This window comes from Sarcophilus harrisii, chromosome 3 (genome assembly GCF_902635505.1).
Source record: "Sarcophilus harrisii chromosome 3, mSarHar1.11, whole genome shotgun sequence".
In the NCBI taxonomy this organism is placed as follows: domain Eukaryota; kingdom Metazoa; phylum Chordata; class Mammalia; order Dasyuromorphia; family Dasyuridae; genus Sarcophilus; species Sarcophilus harrisii.
This window is the reverse complement of record NC_045428.1, coordinates 533,582,472-533,598,550: the sequence shown is the minus strand read 5'-3', so window position 1 is coordinate 533,598,550 and position 16,079 is coordinate 533,582,472. Positions and strand designations below refer to the sequence as shown.

The window sequence follows — 16,079 nt, the reverse complement described above, 5'->3', positions numbered from 1 at the left end:
TTATCCTATTTCACAAGATACTTTCTCCACACATCTAAGACAATTTACACATACTCCTGAGTTTTCTGTTCTATAATCAAAACATTTCTATCATCTGTCTGTCATAAAAATAGGCAATTGATAAATGTTAACCAGTTGACCGCAAGTGATCTTTGTACTTTCCAAGTATTCCCTTCTTCTGGAAACTCTGACATTTATTAGACGGTCTGTTCCATAAACTTTATTTTAAGGTGTACAACCAGGCCACATTAGCATTTATGTTTCTCTAGGCTGCATTTTTTCTACAATATCTCTGCCCTCTGTACCTTCATTTCTATCCAACTGACTGCCTTCTAACTCCCTTTTCTGTGTTGCCTTCTCCAATTAAAATATAAGGTCCTTGAATTCAAAGATTTTAATTTTTATCTATGTTTGTACTCCCAGTGAGGTGGTTGACATAAAATGCACATTCATTCAGGTGTGTTATAGTGAACTACTTCCTAGTCATTAGAAATATCTAAAATTGGGAGAGGTTACTGCAGAAAAGAGTGATTTTTCTCTTCATCAGAAACTGATCTATTTATCATCTGAGGTCACTTCTAATTTTGAATTTGAATTATCTGATTCTGTGGAATGGAGTGGCCTTCATCAGAATTTCTGAACCCCTTTTCACTGGAAGTATTTAAATGAAGAAGAGACAATAAGCATTTATATAGCACTTACCTTCCAGGCATTATGCTAAGCACATTACAAAAATTATTTGATTCCTACAACAACTTTGCAAGGTAGATGCTATTATTATTTCCATTTTGCACTTGATGGAACTGAGGCAAACAGTGATTAAAATGACTTGTCCAACATCATGAAGCTAATGTCTGAAACCATATTTTAACTCAGTTCTTCCTAAGTCTGGACCCAGTTCTCTATCCACTACATCACCTATCTACTAGCAAAGGTTAGATAAAATCTAGAAAATATTCTTTTCTTAGGTAAAGGTTCGACCTAGTGGCTTCTGAAGTCTTAACTTTAAGATTTTATGGTTATAAGCAAATTGGTTTTTCTTTAAGTTTTTGATAGATAAGAATATGGAAGGAAAGCATATTTAAATATTTGTTTTATATGTCCTTTAATTTTGCTCGGAATTATATATTCTCTTTTTAAACTGTTGCTAAGAATCATTCAATCACTCTATCCATGTCAATTGCCACTCTATGAGACTTATGGTTTTCAAAATTTCCCTGGGACACTAAAAGAATGACTTTCCAAGATTCACACAGTCTATATATGTCAGAGATTGGACTGTAACTTAGTTTTTCCTAATTTTGGAGTCAGTTCTGTATCCAGCAAACAAAACTGAATCTCAAATTTTCTTCAGATGATCCCTACGATATCCATGTTTCATCATCCTATTCATTCTCTTCTGAGAATTCCTGGTTGTCAGTGTCCTTTTTAAAATGTAATGATCCAAATTAAACACAAATAGTTTTTTTTTTCCAAGACATAATAGAAAGAGAATATTTTCTTGCTCATTCTTGATGCTATAGCTCTCAATTTAGAATGAATATCATAATAGCCCTAGGGGGAAAAAAACAATTTACATGGTGTTTTAAGGTTTTGAAAGTATTTTTATCTGATGTATGCCTTTGAACACTGCTACAAAGTTAATATTGCAGATACTATTAGCCTCATTTTATGTATAATTATCCTAAAACTAAAAAGTTATGTGATTTTCCCAGAGCTACACAGCAAGTAAGAGTCTGCAGAGGCATTTGAAACCAAATCTTTCTGACTTAAAACCCAGAACTTTATCCACTATGTTAAATTGTCATGTAGCATCTCTTTTTTTAATCAATTTATTTTTAATTCATTTGGATTTTTAATAAGTAGATTTTTATCTTTAGGAAAAAAAGCTGTAAGCTTGTTATTTATTTCAGTTCTTCATGTTATACACATAATCACAGAGGGCAAGTCTTACACAAATGATATAAATGATTGTTCACTTGGTAGCAGGTAAAAGAACTGAAGACATAGTGACCAGAAGGAATTGACTTATATAATATTACTTTTGCAAATATAAAATATATTTTGGTCAGAATCACATACCTTTGCCCAAGAGAATTGACCAAGTTATTGTATCACTTATCAAAGGAGGAGAAAACAATCTAGTCCACTGTTTTCAGGAAGTCCCCATCAAGAGGACTAAGAGCAGAATATTGTTGAGCATGGAAGGCAAAATTCTAGAGCAAACATAGAAGGGGGTGTCCATATATTAGCTTGATATATTAGATCTGCTGGGAAAAAAAAAAAGAGAAAGAGCAAATGAGTAGAGACTATATTTGAAACTGAGGAAGGTCTCCTTAACAATTGCTCTAAGACAATTATTCAGATCCAAGACTCATAGAGACTACAAAGAATTAGAGAGTTTTCAAAAAATATCAGTGTAGAAGAATACACTTTGAAATCAAAACATATTTTCCCACCTGAGAATATATTCTTCCTTTACTCTGCCTTATAAAATTCCTAGCTTATTGTGGCCTTTCTTGATTTGCCTTCTATCTACTAATTATTAACCCTCTTTTTAATGTGATAAATTATTTTTCTATAAATATGTTGTTCTTCAATATATATAATAACCCCTTACCTTCCTCCCAGCTGACAGTAAGCTTCTTGTGTTTTTTTTTTTTTATCATATCCCTAGTGTTTTAATAAATACCAGGCATAAATTAACTACTTAACTTTTTAATTAAATTGAATTTCTTTCTTCTTACAGAGGTATTTCCTTTCTTAACTGCCATTGCCTGGTCTTCATTCTCTAAATAAGTCCGTTTCCCTTATTCTGTGTTAGCTATTGAGTAGCATTTTTGTTTGAGTTTGAGCTCCCTTCCTGGTGCATCATTTATTATGTTAATGCCCATGAATATTGGAAGGGAAGTTAGTGGAAAAAAGTGGAAGACAGGGTATCTACATTCTCAGCCTAAATTTTATATAAACTTACTGTGTGGCTTTAAAAAGATGATTTCATCTTTTTTAATCATGTTCACTGTTTTACTCTTTTGTAAAATGGAGGTGCTGTATTTTTTTCAACCATCTTCACTATTCACTAACTCACTTTTCCAAAATAAAAGCCTTTCCTTATGACCAGGTAAGTATATCATATACTCAATTTGGACTTTTCCTCCACATCTTTTCATAATTTGACTCTACAATGTTCCTCCAATATAGCATTTGTGAAACCAAAAATATAATAAAGTAAAACAAGTGAACATATCAGCAATGCATTTCTAAAATATATGTTATTGAGAGGTGGAGCCAAGATGGCAGATAAGGCACAGACAACTTTCTAAGCTCCTCTCATTCCCCTCATAACCAACTATTTTATCCAGCCTCAGAAATAGCTCTTCACTGCTTAAATTCATGAAAATCAGAAGCATACAACTTACCTGCTGAAGTCAATCTGGAAGATGGCCAGGAAAGGTTTGTCCTGAGGGGCCAGAAACAGACCAGCACAGGCAGGGAGAGGCTAGTGTCCTGAGCAGACCAGGGGTGGGGGTGATCTCTGTGGCTAGAGAAGTTAAAGAGACCACTCTGCTATAGGCTAACTGCTCTGCCTTGATTACAAAGCAGTAAACTGGCAGAGAAATTAAAGCCTGGAACAGAGGGTACTCTTAAAAAAAAACGCCAGAACCTAACATTGGCTGTAGCTACTCAAACCCGGAAGTGACTCAGGAGACTGAAATACAGCCCTGCAGCTACATCCTGCAGTTCCAGGGCTTTTGTGGGGGCAGTTACAAAACCTGCAAGGCAGGGGGGAACAGCCTGGGCAGCCTTTAATCAGCACAGTGTGGGGCTCGGCATGGGGCAATAGAACTTCCCCACCAGGAATGTGCTTCCCAGGGCAGAGACACTTCCTGTCCCTGCAAATCCATTCACTGCTCAACTGCTAATATCCACAGCCCCAGGGCAGGATTTGACTTGGGATAGTGAAATTCTCACTGCTCAGCATCTAGCCCCAGGGCAGTCATTATCTCACACAGAGGGGTTCTTTGAAGGGCACTTTCCCAGCTCTGCCCTGCAGGACTGAGTTACTTCCAGGTGGGGAACTCTTTCCCAGAGCACTCTAGTACCTGGCTGCTTTTTGCAAACAGCTAGCAGGACAGCTACCCGTCCATACACCTCTCACTTCTCTGAAGAGGAAGCTGGTACCCTCCTGGCCTTGAAGGCAGACCCTAAAGTCTTTAACAAAATGAGTAAGAAAATCAAGAGGAAAATTGATAATTTCTACTCAGAAAGAGAACAGCTTTTCAACCCTGAAGAGACTAATAGCAGACAGTCTCCAGACAATTGTTGGTCCCCAATACAAAAGAATCTCCTAGAAGAGACTATTAAAAACCTTAAAAGAGAACTAGAAGAAAAGTGGGGAAAGGAAAGAGAAGCTATGCAAGAGAGTACAGAAAAGACATATAACTCACTAAAAGAAAAATTTGACAAAGTGGAAAAAGAAAACAACTCCCTGAAATGTGAACTGAAAAAGGTAAAAAAACTCCCAAGAAGTGCAAGGAAACAGAATTTTTGAATTGGAGAAAGAAAATAACTCACTAAAAAAAAAAAAATTAGTGAAATGGAAAAAATTTCCAATGAGCAAAATGGCTCATTTAAAAACTCAATTGGACATATACAAAAAGAAGTAAAAAAAGCTAATGAAGAAAATAACACGCTAAAAATCAGAACTGAACAAATAGAAATGACTGACTCATTGAGACAGGAAGAATCAATCAAGCAAAACCAAAAAAATGAAAGATTGGAAAAAAATGTCAAATATTTACTTGAAAAAACAACGGACCTGGAAAATAGATCAAGGAGAGAAAACCTAAGGATCATTGGACTACCCAAAAGTTATGATGAAAAAAAGAGCCTAGATACTATTTACAGGAAATTATTAAAGAGAACTGCCCAGAAGTAATAGAACCAGAAGGTATAATAGGCATGGAAAGAATCCATCAAACACCTTCTGAAAAAGACCTTAAAATAAAGACTCCGAGGAATATGGTGGCCAAAGTTCAGAATTTTCAGATAAAAGAAAAAATTCTACAAGCATCCAGGAAAAAACAGTTCAAATACCAAGGTGCCACAATAAGGGTCACACAAGATCTGGCTGCCTCAACATTAAAGGATTGAAGGGCCTGGAATTTGATATTCCAAAAGGCAAAAGAACTTGGAATGCAGCCAAGAATAAACTACCCAGCTAAACTGAGCATTTTTTTCCATGAAAGAAGATGGACATTTAATGAAACAGAGCAATTCCATCTGTTTCTAAAGGAAAAACCAGACTTAAACAAAAAATTTGATCTCCAACAACAGAACCCAAGACAAGTAGAAAAAGGTAAAAGGAACCCTTGAGAACTGTATTTCTGTTGTGGATATACATAAAAATCACATGTATAATTTGATTTTATTGATATAGCATAAAAAAGGGAAGTAGAAATGGAAAGGGGATAGTGTCAGAAAAAGGGGAAAGGGGAGATAAAAAGAGGGAAACTTCTTGCGTTGATGAGGCAAAGTAAACCTATCATATCTGAGGGAACTTAGAGAGGGGGAGGAACATTGTGTGAATCTTACTCTCATCAGAGTTGGCTCAAAGAGGAAATAATTGACACATTTGTTTTACAGAGAACCTTCTCTCACCTCATGAAAAAGTGGGAGAGGAAAAGGGAAAAGGAAAAAGAGTAATAAGGGAAGGGTACAAGAAAGGGGAAGGGATTCAAAGGGAGGAGGGAGGAATATTAAAGAGGGAGAGCTGGGTGATGCAAGTGCGACCAATAAGTTTAATACTAAGGAAGTGGGGAAGGAGGGCAAGAAAAAGAAAAGCATAATCTGGGGATATTAGGATGGCAGGAAATACAGAATTACTCCCCCATAAAGAGGAGGCAGATAGCAGACTGGATCAAAAGTCAGAATCCTACAATATGTTTTTTTTACAAGAAACACATTTAAAGCAGGGAGATACATATAGAGTAAAGGTAAAAGGCTGGAGCAAAATCTATTATGCTTCAGGTGAAGTCAAAAAAGCAGGGGTAGCCATCCTTATCTCAGATCAAGCAAAAGCAAAAATTGATCTAATTAAAAGAGATAAGGAAGGAAACTATATCTTGCTAAAAGGTACTATAGACAATGAAGCAATATCAGTATTAAACATATATGCACCAAGTGGTATAGCATCTAACTTCCTAAAGGAGAAGTTAAGAGAGTTACGAGAAGAAATAGACAGCAAAACTATAATAGTGGGAGACCTCAATCTTGCACTCTCAGATTTAAATAAATCAAATCACAAAACAAATAAGAAAGAAATTAAAGAGATAAATAGAATATTAGAAAGACTAGGTATGATAGATCTCTGGAGAAAAATGAATGGTGATAGAAAGGAGTATATTTTCTTCTCAGCGGCTCATGGAACCTACACAAAAATTGACCATATATTAGTATATAAAGACCTCAAAATTAAATGCAGGAAGTCAGAAATGGTAATGCTTTCTTTTCAGATCACAAAGCAATAAAAACTACATTCAGCAAAAAGTTAGGTGTAAATAATCTCATCTTAAAGAATGATTGGGTGAAATAGCAAATTATAGACACAATTAATAACTTCACTCAGGATAATGACAACAGTGAGACATCATACCAAAATTTGTGGGATGCATCCAAAGCGGTAATAAGGGGAAACTTTATATCCTTAGAGGCTTACTTGAAAAATAGAGAAAGAGAAGTTCAATGAATTGGGCTTGCAACTTAAAAACCTACAAAAAGACCAAATTAAAAACCCCCAATCAATTACTAAACTTGAAATTCTAAAATTAAAAGGAGAAATTAATAATATTGAAACTAAAAAAAAACCATTGAACTAATAAATAAAACTAAGAGTTGGTTTTATGAAAAAAACAATAAAATTGATAAACCTTTGGTAAATCTGATTAGAAAAAGGAGAGAGGAAAATCAAATTAGTAGTCTTAAAAATGAAAAGGGAGAAATTTCCACCAATGAAGAGGAAATTAAAGAAATAATAAGGGGTTACTTTGCCCAACTTTATGCCAATAAATTTGATAACCTAAACGAAATGGATGGCTACCTCCAAAAATATAGGCTTCCCAGATTATCAGAGGAGGAAGTAAATTGCTTAAATAGTCCCATTTCAGAAAAAGAAATAGAATAAGCTATTAATCAACTCCCTAAAAAAAAAATCCCCAGGACCAGATGGATTTACATGTGAATTCTACCAAACATTCAAAGAACAATTAGTCCCAATGCTTTATAAACTATTTGAAAAAGTAGGGAATGAAGGAGTCCTACAAAATTCCTTTTATGACACAGACATGGTACTGATACCTAAACCAAGTAGGTTGAAAACAGAGAAAGAAAATTATAGACCAATCTCCTTAATGAATATTGATGCTAAAATCTTAAATAACATTTTAGCAAAAAGACTACAGAAAATCATCCCCAGGATAACTCACCATGATGAAGTAGGATTTATACCAGGAATGCAGGGCTGGTTCAATATTAGGAAAACTATCAGCATAATTGGCCATATTAATAACTAAATTAACTAAAACTATATGATTATCTCAATAGATGCAGAAAAAGCATTTGATAAAATCCAACATCCATTCCTATTGAAAACACTTGAGAGTATAGGAATAAATGGACTTTCCCTTAAAATAATCAGTAGCATCTATTTAAAACCAGCAGTAAGCATCATATATAATGGGGACAAACTGCAACCATTCCCAATAAGATCAGGAGTGAAATAAGGTTGCCCACTATCACTGTTACTATTTAATATTGTATTAGAAGAAATACAATAAGAGCTGAGAAACATATTAAAGGAATAAGAATAGGCAATGAGGAAACCAAATTATCACTCTTTGCTGATGATATGATGGTATACTTAGAGAACCCCAGAGATTCTACAAAAAAGTTATTAGAAATAATCAACAATTTTAGCAAAGTTCCTGGTTATAAAATAAACCCACATAAGTTATCAGCATTCTTATATATCACTAACAAAATCCAACAGTCAGCATTACAAAGAAAAATCCCATTTAAAGTAACTACTGATAGTATAAAATATTTAGGAATCTATCTGCCAAGGGAAAATCAGAAACTTTATGAGCAAAACTATAAAACACTTTACACACAAATTAAGTCTGATCTAACCAACGGGAAAAATATTAAATGCTCTTGGATTGGACGAGCAAATATAATAAAGATGACAATACTACCTAAACTAATTTATTTATTTAGCGCTATACCAATCAGACTTCCAAAAACTATTTTGATGACCTAGAAAAAATAACAAAGTTCATATGGAAAAAAAGGTCAAATATTTTAAAAGAATAAATGGAAAAAAATCAAATGAAGGTAGCCTAGCTGTACCAGATCTAAAATTATATTATAACGCAGCAGTTATTAAAACTATCTGGTACTGGCTAAGAAATAGACTAGTTGATCAATGGAATAGGTTAGGTTCAAAGGACAAAACAGCCAATAACTTTAATTATCTAGTGTTTGACAAACCCAAAGACCCAAGTTTTGGGGATAAGAATTCATTATTTGACAAAAATTGCTGGGAAAATTGGAAATTACTATGGCAGAAACTAGGCATGACCTACACTTAATACTGAACACCAAGATAAGGTCAAAATGGGTTCATGATCTAGGCATAAAGAATGAGATCATAAATAAATTGGAAGAGCATAGGGTAGTTTACCTCAGTTACCTCAGTTACCTTTCAGACCTGTGGAAGAAGAAGGAATTTATGACCAAAGAAGAACTAGAGATCACTATTAAGTACAAAATTGAAAATTTTGAATATATCAAATTGAAAAGTCTTTGTACAAACAAAATTAATGCAGGCAAGATTAGAAGGGAAACAATAAACTGGGAAAACATTTTTACAGTCAAAGGTTCTGATAAAGGTCTCATTTCCAAAATATATAGAGAATTGACTCTAATTTATAAGAAATCAAGCCTTTCTCCAATTCATAAATGGTCAAAGGATATGAACAAACAATTTTCAGATGATGAAATTAAAACTATTAGCACTCATATGAAAGAGTGTTCCAAATCACTATTGATCAGAGAAATGCAAATTAAGACAACTCTGAGATACCACTATACACTTGTCAGATTGGCCAGAATGACAGGGAAAGATAATGCAGAATTTTGGAGGGGATGTGGGAAAAAAGTGATACTGATACATTGTCGGGGGAATTGTGAACACATCCAGCCATTCTGGAGACAATTTGGAACTATGCCCAAAAGGTTATCCAACTGTGAATACCCTTTGATCCAGCAGTGTCTCTAATGGGCTTATACACCAAAGAGATACTAAAAAAGGGAAAGAGACCTGTATGTGCCAAAATGTTTGCGGCAGCCTTGTGGATGCCCATCAATTGGAGAATGGTTGAGTAAAATGTGGTATATGAATGTTATGGAATATTATTGTTCTGTAAGAAATGACCACCAGGACAAATACAGAGAAGATTGGCGTGACTTACGTGAACTGATGCTGAGCGAAATGAGCAGAACCAGGAGATCATTATATACCTCAACAACGATACTGTATGACGATGTATTCTGATGGAAGTGGATTTCTTCAACAAAGATAAGATCTAACTTAGTTTCAATTGATCAAGGATGGACAGAAGCAGCTACACCCAAAGAAAGAACACTAGGAAATGAATGTAAACTGCTTGTATTTTTGTTCTTCTTCCCAGGTTATTTATACCTTCTAAATCCAATTCTCCCTGAGCAACAAGAAAACTATTCGGTTCTGCACACATATATTGTATCCAAGATCTACTGTAATCTATTTAACATGTATAGGACTGCTTGCCATCTGGGGGAGAGGGTAGAGGGAGAGAGGGGAAAAATCAGGACAGAAGGGAGGGATAATGTTGTAAAAAATTACCCTGGCATGGGTTCTGTCAATAAAAAATTATTTAAAAAAATAAAAATAATAAAATCAAATGCATGTTATTCTAGAGCTTTAGCCCATCCTATTTCTATCACAAGGTAGAAGCAATACTTTATCTTCAAACATTTGAAGGTCTGCTTCATCACCTTTGATAATTATTAAGTACATAAATTTAAAACATTTAAATGAAAAAACATTTTAATTATTTTAAGATCTTAAGTTACATAAGCAGACATATTTCATCAGTAATATCACCATTGCTATCACCAGCATTTTTATCATCTTTGACACAAATGTCAGCTAAGAGAAAATCATTTTAAGTGATGAATGCACCTTTTCTATGAGCTTATATTTCTCCAAATTCTTAATGTATAAATAAGGCTAGTTGCTTTGACTTCTTTGGGTGAAACAAATGTCAATGAAATGCCCCAGTCTTTAAGGAGTGGAAGACAGAAAAGAGCAAGCAAAATGCAAGGGGAAAGGAGGAGATAAAGTAAATTACATAGTAATAATGATACAGGAAAGAGACATCTTTCTCAGGAGTCTTGGGTAGAGCATCTAAGCCTAGAACTAAGCATAAAGCAAAAGCAAATTGAAAGTTGAAACAAAAGAGACTTGGGCAATATAGCTAGAGAAAGGAGCTTAGACTTAGAATGCACAGGATTTACTTTGCTGAACCGAGTTATCTAGAACCAAAACTCTCTAAATTATTTCTGTGCTCTGATCTGGGTCACATTATTATTTATTATTACTATTGTGTGCTTGTAATTGCCTGCCTGGATAGATCTAATTTGCCTTGATAGGGCTCCTAGCTTGTCTTGAAGTAATTTCACTATACTCCAAATGTTTAACTTAAGACTTTGTCAACAGAAGAATTGATTCCAGTTCACCATTGAAGGTGCTCCCAACAAACCTGTTCTTTCAGATGTTAAAGGTATTATCATTACCATTTTACAGAGGAGGACACTGAAGTTAGATCACACATATAGTAAGTGTGAGCAACATAGATGCAAAAGTAACATTATTAATTATCATCCTACTTCTACATGGGCTCTCCACTATTCCACACCCTTTCCCTTGGAGCAAACTCACTGACTTCAGGTGAGGTCCCAGATCCTCTCTCAAAAACTGAGCACTATAGTCCCACTCAACATTTATCTGAGCTCATCTTGTCCTCCCTCACCTAAAGAAGCAGAGCTTATTCTACCCTTGCCAACCCCAATGGTTTGGTCACCATATGGTAAACTCTTCAGGGAGTGGTTAGACTTGAAGTCATAATAACACAGCTATGAGAATTTTTAAAATAAAATTTGGCCACAGAGGCACAGGAATTCCCTCAGTTTATCCATAAGGGAGAAGAGCTTCTGTAGCTGTTGAAAGTATCACTCTTTCCATTTCCATGGCCATAACCTCAAGGATCTGAATTTTTCTTGTCATTCACCTTAACCCCTTACCTTCCATATTGCTACAATCACCACTTGGCAATAATTACATAGACATATGAAGCAATAGAGAGAATTTGTCATTGAAAATAATTTGCTCACTAGGAATGAAAAGAGATGTTATAAAAGACAGAAAGCTTTTTTCTTCTTTTGAACTCTTCAATGAAAACAGTAGGGGTGTATTTGTATGGGTGGTGGAGGTCGAGTCTTACCAGGAATCATGGAATTATTGTAGGTTCATTCTTTCCAAGAATGGACCTTTCATTCTTGGAAAGTACCAGATGCTAGGAAAGGTCTGGTGTGTTCCCCTTAACCTACATGGAAGAGGGAAGATTCATCTATCATGTATTTCAACTGCTAAGAATCAGCTTTATTGAATCACCCCCACTATCTTACTTGTTTCCCTTTTCACTAATTATTGACAGCCATATAAGCTTGTCAGGAATGGAACTCAGTGTGGTGTGTATACAGTAACAATAATCGATCTGTTAAGAACTTAGAGGAATATCTGATGTCTACATTAGATTTCAATCTACTGTCAGAGAGGTTTTTTTTTTTTTTAAATTTATTTAATAGCCTTATATTTACAGGTTATATGTATGGGTAACTTTACAGCATTTACAATTGCCAAACCTCTTGTTCCAATTTTTCCAGTCTTTCCCCCCACCCCCTCCCCAGATGGCAGGATGACCAGTAGATGTTATATATATTAAAATATAAATTAGATACACAATAAGTATACATGACCAAACCGTTATTTTGCTCTATAAAAAGAATCAGACTCTGAAATATTGTACAATTATCCTGTGAAGGAAATCAAAAATGTAGGTGGGCAAAAATATAGGGACTGGGAATTCAATGTAATGGTTTTTAGTCATCTCCCAGAGTTCTTTTGCTGGGCGTAGCTGGCTCAGTTCATTACTGCTCCATTGGAAATGAATTTTTTGATCTCATTGCTAAGGATGGCCAAGTCCATCAAAATTGGTCATCATATATTATTGTTGTTGAAGTATATAATGATCTCTTGGCCCTGCTTGTTTCACTCAGCATCAATTCATGTAAGTCTCTCCAGGCCTTTTTAAAATCACCTTGTTGGTCATTTCTTACAGAACAGTAATAGTCCATAATATTCATATATCACAATTTATTCAGCCATTCTCCAACTGATGGGCATTGACTCAGTTTCCAGTTTCCACCCAGTAAAAAAAGGGCTGCCACAAACATTCGTGCACATACAGGTCCCTTTTCCTTCTCTATGATCTCTTTGGGTTATAAGCCCAGTAGTAGCACTGCTGGATCAAAGGGTATGCACAGTTTGATAACTGTTTGAGCATAGTTCCAAATTGCTCTCCAGAATGGTTGAATGTATTCACAGTTCCACCAACAATGTATTAGTGTCCCTGTTTTCCCACATCCCTTCCAATATTCCTCATTATCTTTCCCTATCATTCTAGCCAATCTGACAGGTGTGTAGTGGTATCTCAAAGTTGTCTTAATTTGCATTTCTCTGATTAATAATGACTTGAAGTATCTTTTCATATGGCTAAAAACAGCAATGCAAGAATATAGAGACCATTGATAGGAGCTCAATAAAAAATATGAAAAAATTCAAAATTATGAAGGACTATGGTGGTTTAGACTAGTTTCTTCAACTTTTTGCATTCATGATTCCTATTTACCCAAGAAAATTTATGCAATCCTGAATGTATAGGTATATAAAATAGGTATACAAGTAAAAAATTTACTGATAATAAATCATATTTAGTTAGGAGACTTTATATGGAGTTTCAGCCCACAGTTTAAAAAACTGGGGTTTAGAACCTTAAATGCAAAACTGATGAGTTTTAATGTGGTCCTGGATATAATAGAGAATAATGAGATTTTAGGGTGATTCTAATCCTGGAACTGGAGTTGAACCTGAGGCCTTGCCAGAAGTCAGTGTCTAATACTTAAAATAGTCCTAATAATAATAAAAAGGAAAAATGAAAATAACAATCATTCATGTTCAGAAGTGCTTACTAAAATGTATTAAGTTTAAAGTGCAATAATTTGAAGGGCAAAAGTAGGAAGAGAATTCAGTCTTCTCACATCTATAAAGATGGCACCAAGAAAATATCTGTTCTAGACATGATAGAGAGTTCTGACTGAACTTACAACCAGACTTCAGGTGACTCTGAGACAGGTTTCTTAAACCAGATCTTGCCACCAAATCATTGTGTGAAATACATTACCTATCCAATTTGTTGCATTTGTGACAATTAGACTGAGTATACTATTAGCTTTCTTTGGTGAAGAGGGGATGAGGTGATCATTGGACAAAGTTATATTTTTGAAACTCTTTCACTCCCTAAATGCTTAAAGTTGTGATAACAATAATTAGAGTAATTTTTGTCCATGTCAGAGATGTGTTATTCTCCATGCAATGCACTTCCTATTTTCTATAATATCAGAAAAATATTTTTGCCTCAAACCAGAAATTTAACCATAAGAAACGAAGCCAATTATCCCTAGACCCACTGAAAGAATTAGTGATACTCTTCATTAATAGTCAAAATGAGGAATTTTTCTTATATGATGGAAGTATCAAACAAAATGGGCATAAATAGGAAGACATAGAAGAGAAAGGTACAGAAGATGAATCACTGGGATAAGTTAGAGTATAGTGAGAGAGGCACAACTCAGTTTGTCTTCTAATGCTGAGTTTTTGGAGGATTATATTTTTGAATAAACATGCTTTATAAAGTGAGCTGCTATCATTCTGAGCAATGATTCCACATCTCCCTTATTCTGAGAATTTGTTGATTATTCTTTCTAAACAAATACCCGTAGCACCCGCTCCCGGATCTGTTTAGTCCTGACTCCATAAATGACAGGATTAAGGGCTGGTGGGATGACCACATAGAGATTGGCCAGGAGGATGTGGATGTAGCGGGGAACATTACGACCAAACCTATGGGTCATGAAGGAGAAAAAGGCAGGTGTATAGAAGGTTAGGATGACACAGACATGGGAGCCACAGGTACTTAGGGCCTTCAGTCGGGCATCCCGGGAGGGGAGGCGAAAGACAGCTCGGAGTATCTGGACATAGGAAAGAGCAATGAGGATCAAGTCAAAGATGAGGGCAGCAATAGTGAATAAGCCATAAATTATGTTTACTCTGATGCTAGCACAAGCCAGGCGAGCAATGCCCATATGCTCACAGTAGGTATGTGGAATGATATAGTGTCCACAGAATGGCAACCTTTTAAGGAGGGGAGAGAAAGGAATAACAAGAAGAACTGGCCTCCCAACCACCACTGAAGCCATGATGACCACCACCTTGTTAGTGAGGATCGTGGTATATCTCAGTGGGTAACAGATAGCCACAAAACGATCAATAGCCATGGCTAACAATACCACTGATTCCATTCCAGTGTAGGTGTGAATGAAAAACATTTGGATGAGACATCCTTCAAAGCTGATTTCCCTGAGGTTGAACCAGAAGATGCCCAGCATGTTAGGGATAGTAGATGTGGATAGTCCTAGATCAATAAAAGATAGAAGGGCCAAGAAATAAAACATTGGCTGGTGAAGGCTCTGTTCTGTCTTGATCACAAGCATAATGGTGATGTTGCCCACAACTGCAGTCAGATACACGATAAAAAAAGGGAAAGCAATCCAAATGTGGTAAACTTCTAGCCCTGGGATCCCCAGCAGTAGGAAAAATGCAGGAACAGAACTTGTTTCATTGGAAGATGACATCCTGACCAAGGGTCATGGCAGATGACTGATGCACCACAATTTTTCACAATCTTGACATGAAGAAAAGGGAAGGTATGATCCACTCTGCACCTAATCAATTCGATTTGGAGATAAGTGAAATCCCAAGTCATCTATCTCAAAAGAATACTTCTAGAGGGAGCCAGAAGACTGGGGGAAGTCTCAGGGTCACAGAGGAAATTTCGGTCACTGGTTTAATGGAAGAATCATTATGGCTTTTTGTATCATGAATTCTTTGGGCAGTCTGGTGAGACCAATTTTCAGAATAATCTTTTTTTAACACATATAGTAAAACACATAGGATTGTCAAAAGGAAGATAATTACATTGTATCATTATATCAATCAGATTTTTTAACTCTTTAAAAGTTCAGGTAAAGAAATCTTGGTGTAATGGATGCTCAATGTTTGCCAAGCATTATTGACTTCTGTCCACTCCACTATTTAAAGAGAATCTGGGGAGTATAACAGCTACTTCTATTGAAACAGGTATGATGATTGTGACAAATCATATCACAAATCCTTCCTTTGATATCTTTCCCAATTCAGTGAATGGTCCTTTCTGTTTTTATACAATACAAGCCTTCTCTATTGTGGGATAAGATGAAGATCATAAAAGTTCAGAGCTTGAGCATCTTCTATTTTAATCTGTACTTGAAGGGAACCTCTAACTACTACACTCTCAACCTATAGTCATCAAGCTTTCACTTATGTAAATTCAGGAATCAGAAGCTCTTTATCTCAGAAGACAGTTCATTCTCTCTTTGCATAGCTGTAATTGTCAGAAAATTATTCCAAATTCCAAATTTCCTTTCCATGAACTCCTGCTTACAGGGTACGGACCTCTTGTCTAGAACTAAACATAATAATCCTTATCCTCTTTCACAAGATACTTTCTCCACACATCTAAGACAATTTACACATACTCCTG

At 35.5% G+C, this 16,079-nt stretch overlaps 1 protein-coding gene across 1 annotated transcript; it reads right to left on the bottom strand.

Annotated features, from left to right (window-relative positions):
- Window positions 1–14,202: 14,202 nt before the first annotated feature.
- LOC116422112 (olfactory receptor 52E4-like) lies at window positions 14,203–15,132 on the bottom strand. The gene has a single exon (XM_031957265.1). It carries the CDS (start codon window positions 15,130–15,132, stop codon window positions 14,203–14,205), a length of 930 nt encoding a protein of 309 aa, XP_031813125.1.
- Window positions 15,133–16,079: the final 947 nt, after the last annotated feature.

Excerpts from the sequence above, each read along its gene's own strand:
- LOC116422112 (XM_031957265.1), bottom strand. The coding sequence starts at position 15,132 with ATGTCATCTTCCAATGAAACAAGTTCTGTTCCTGCATTTTTCCTACTG.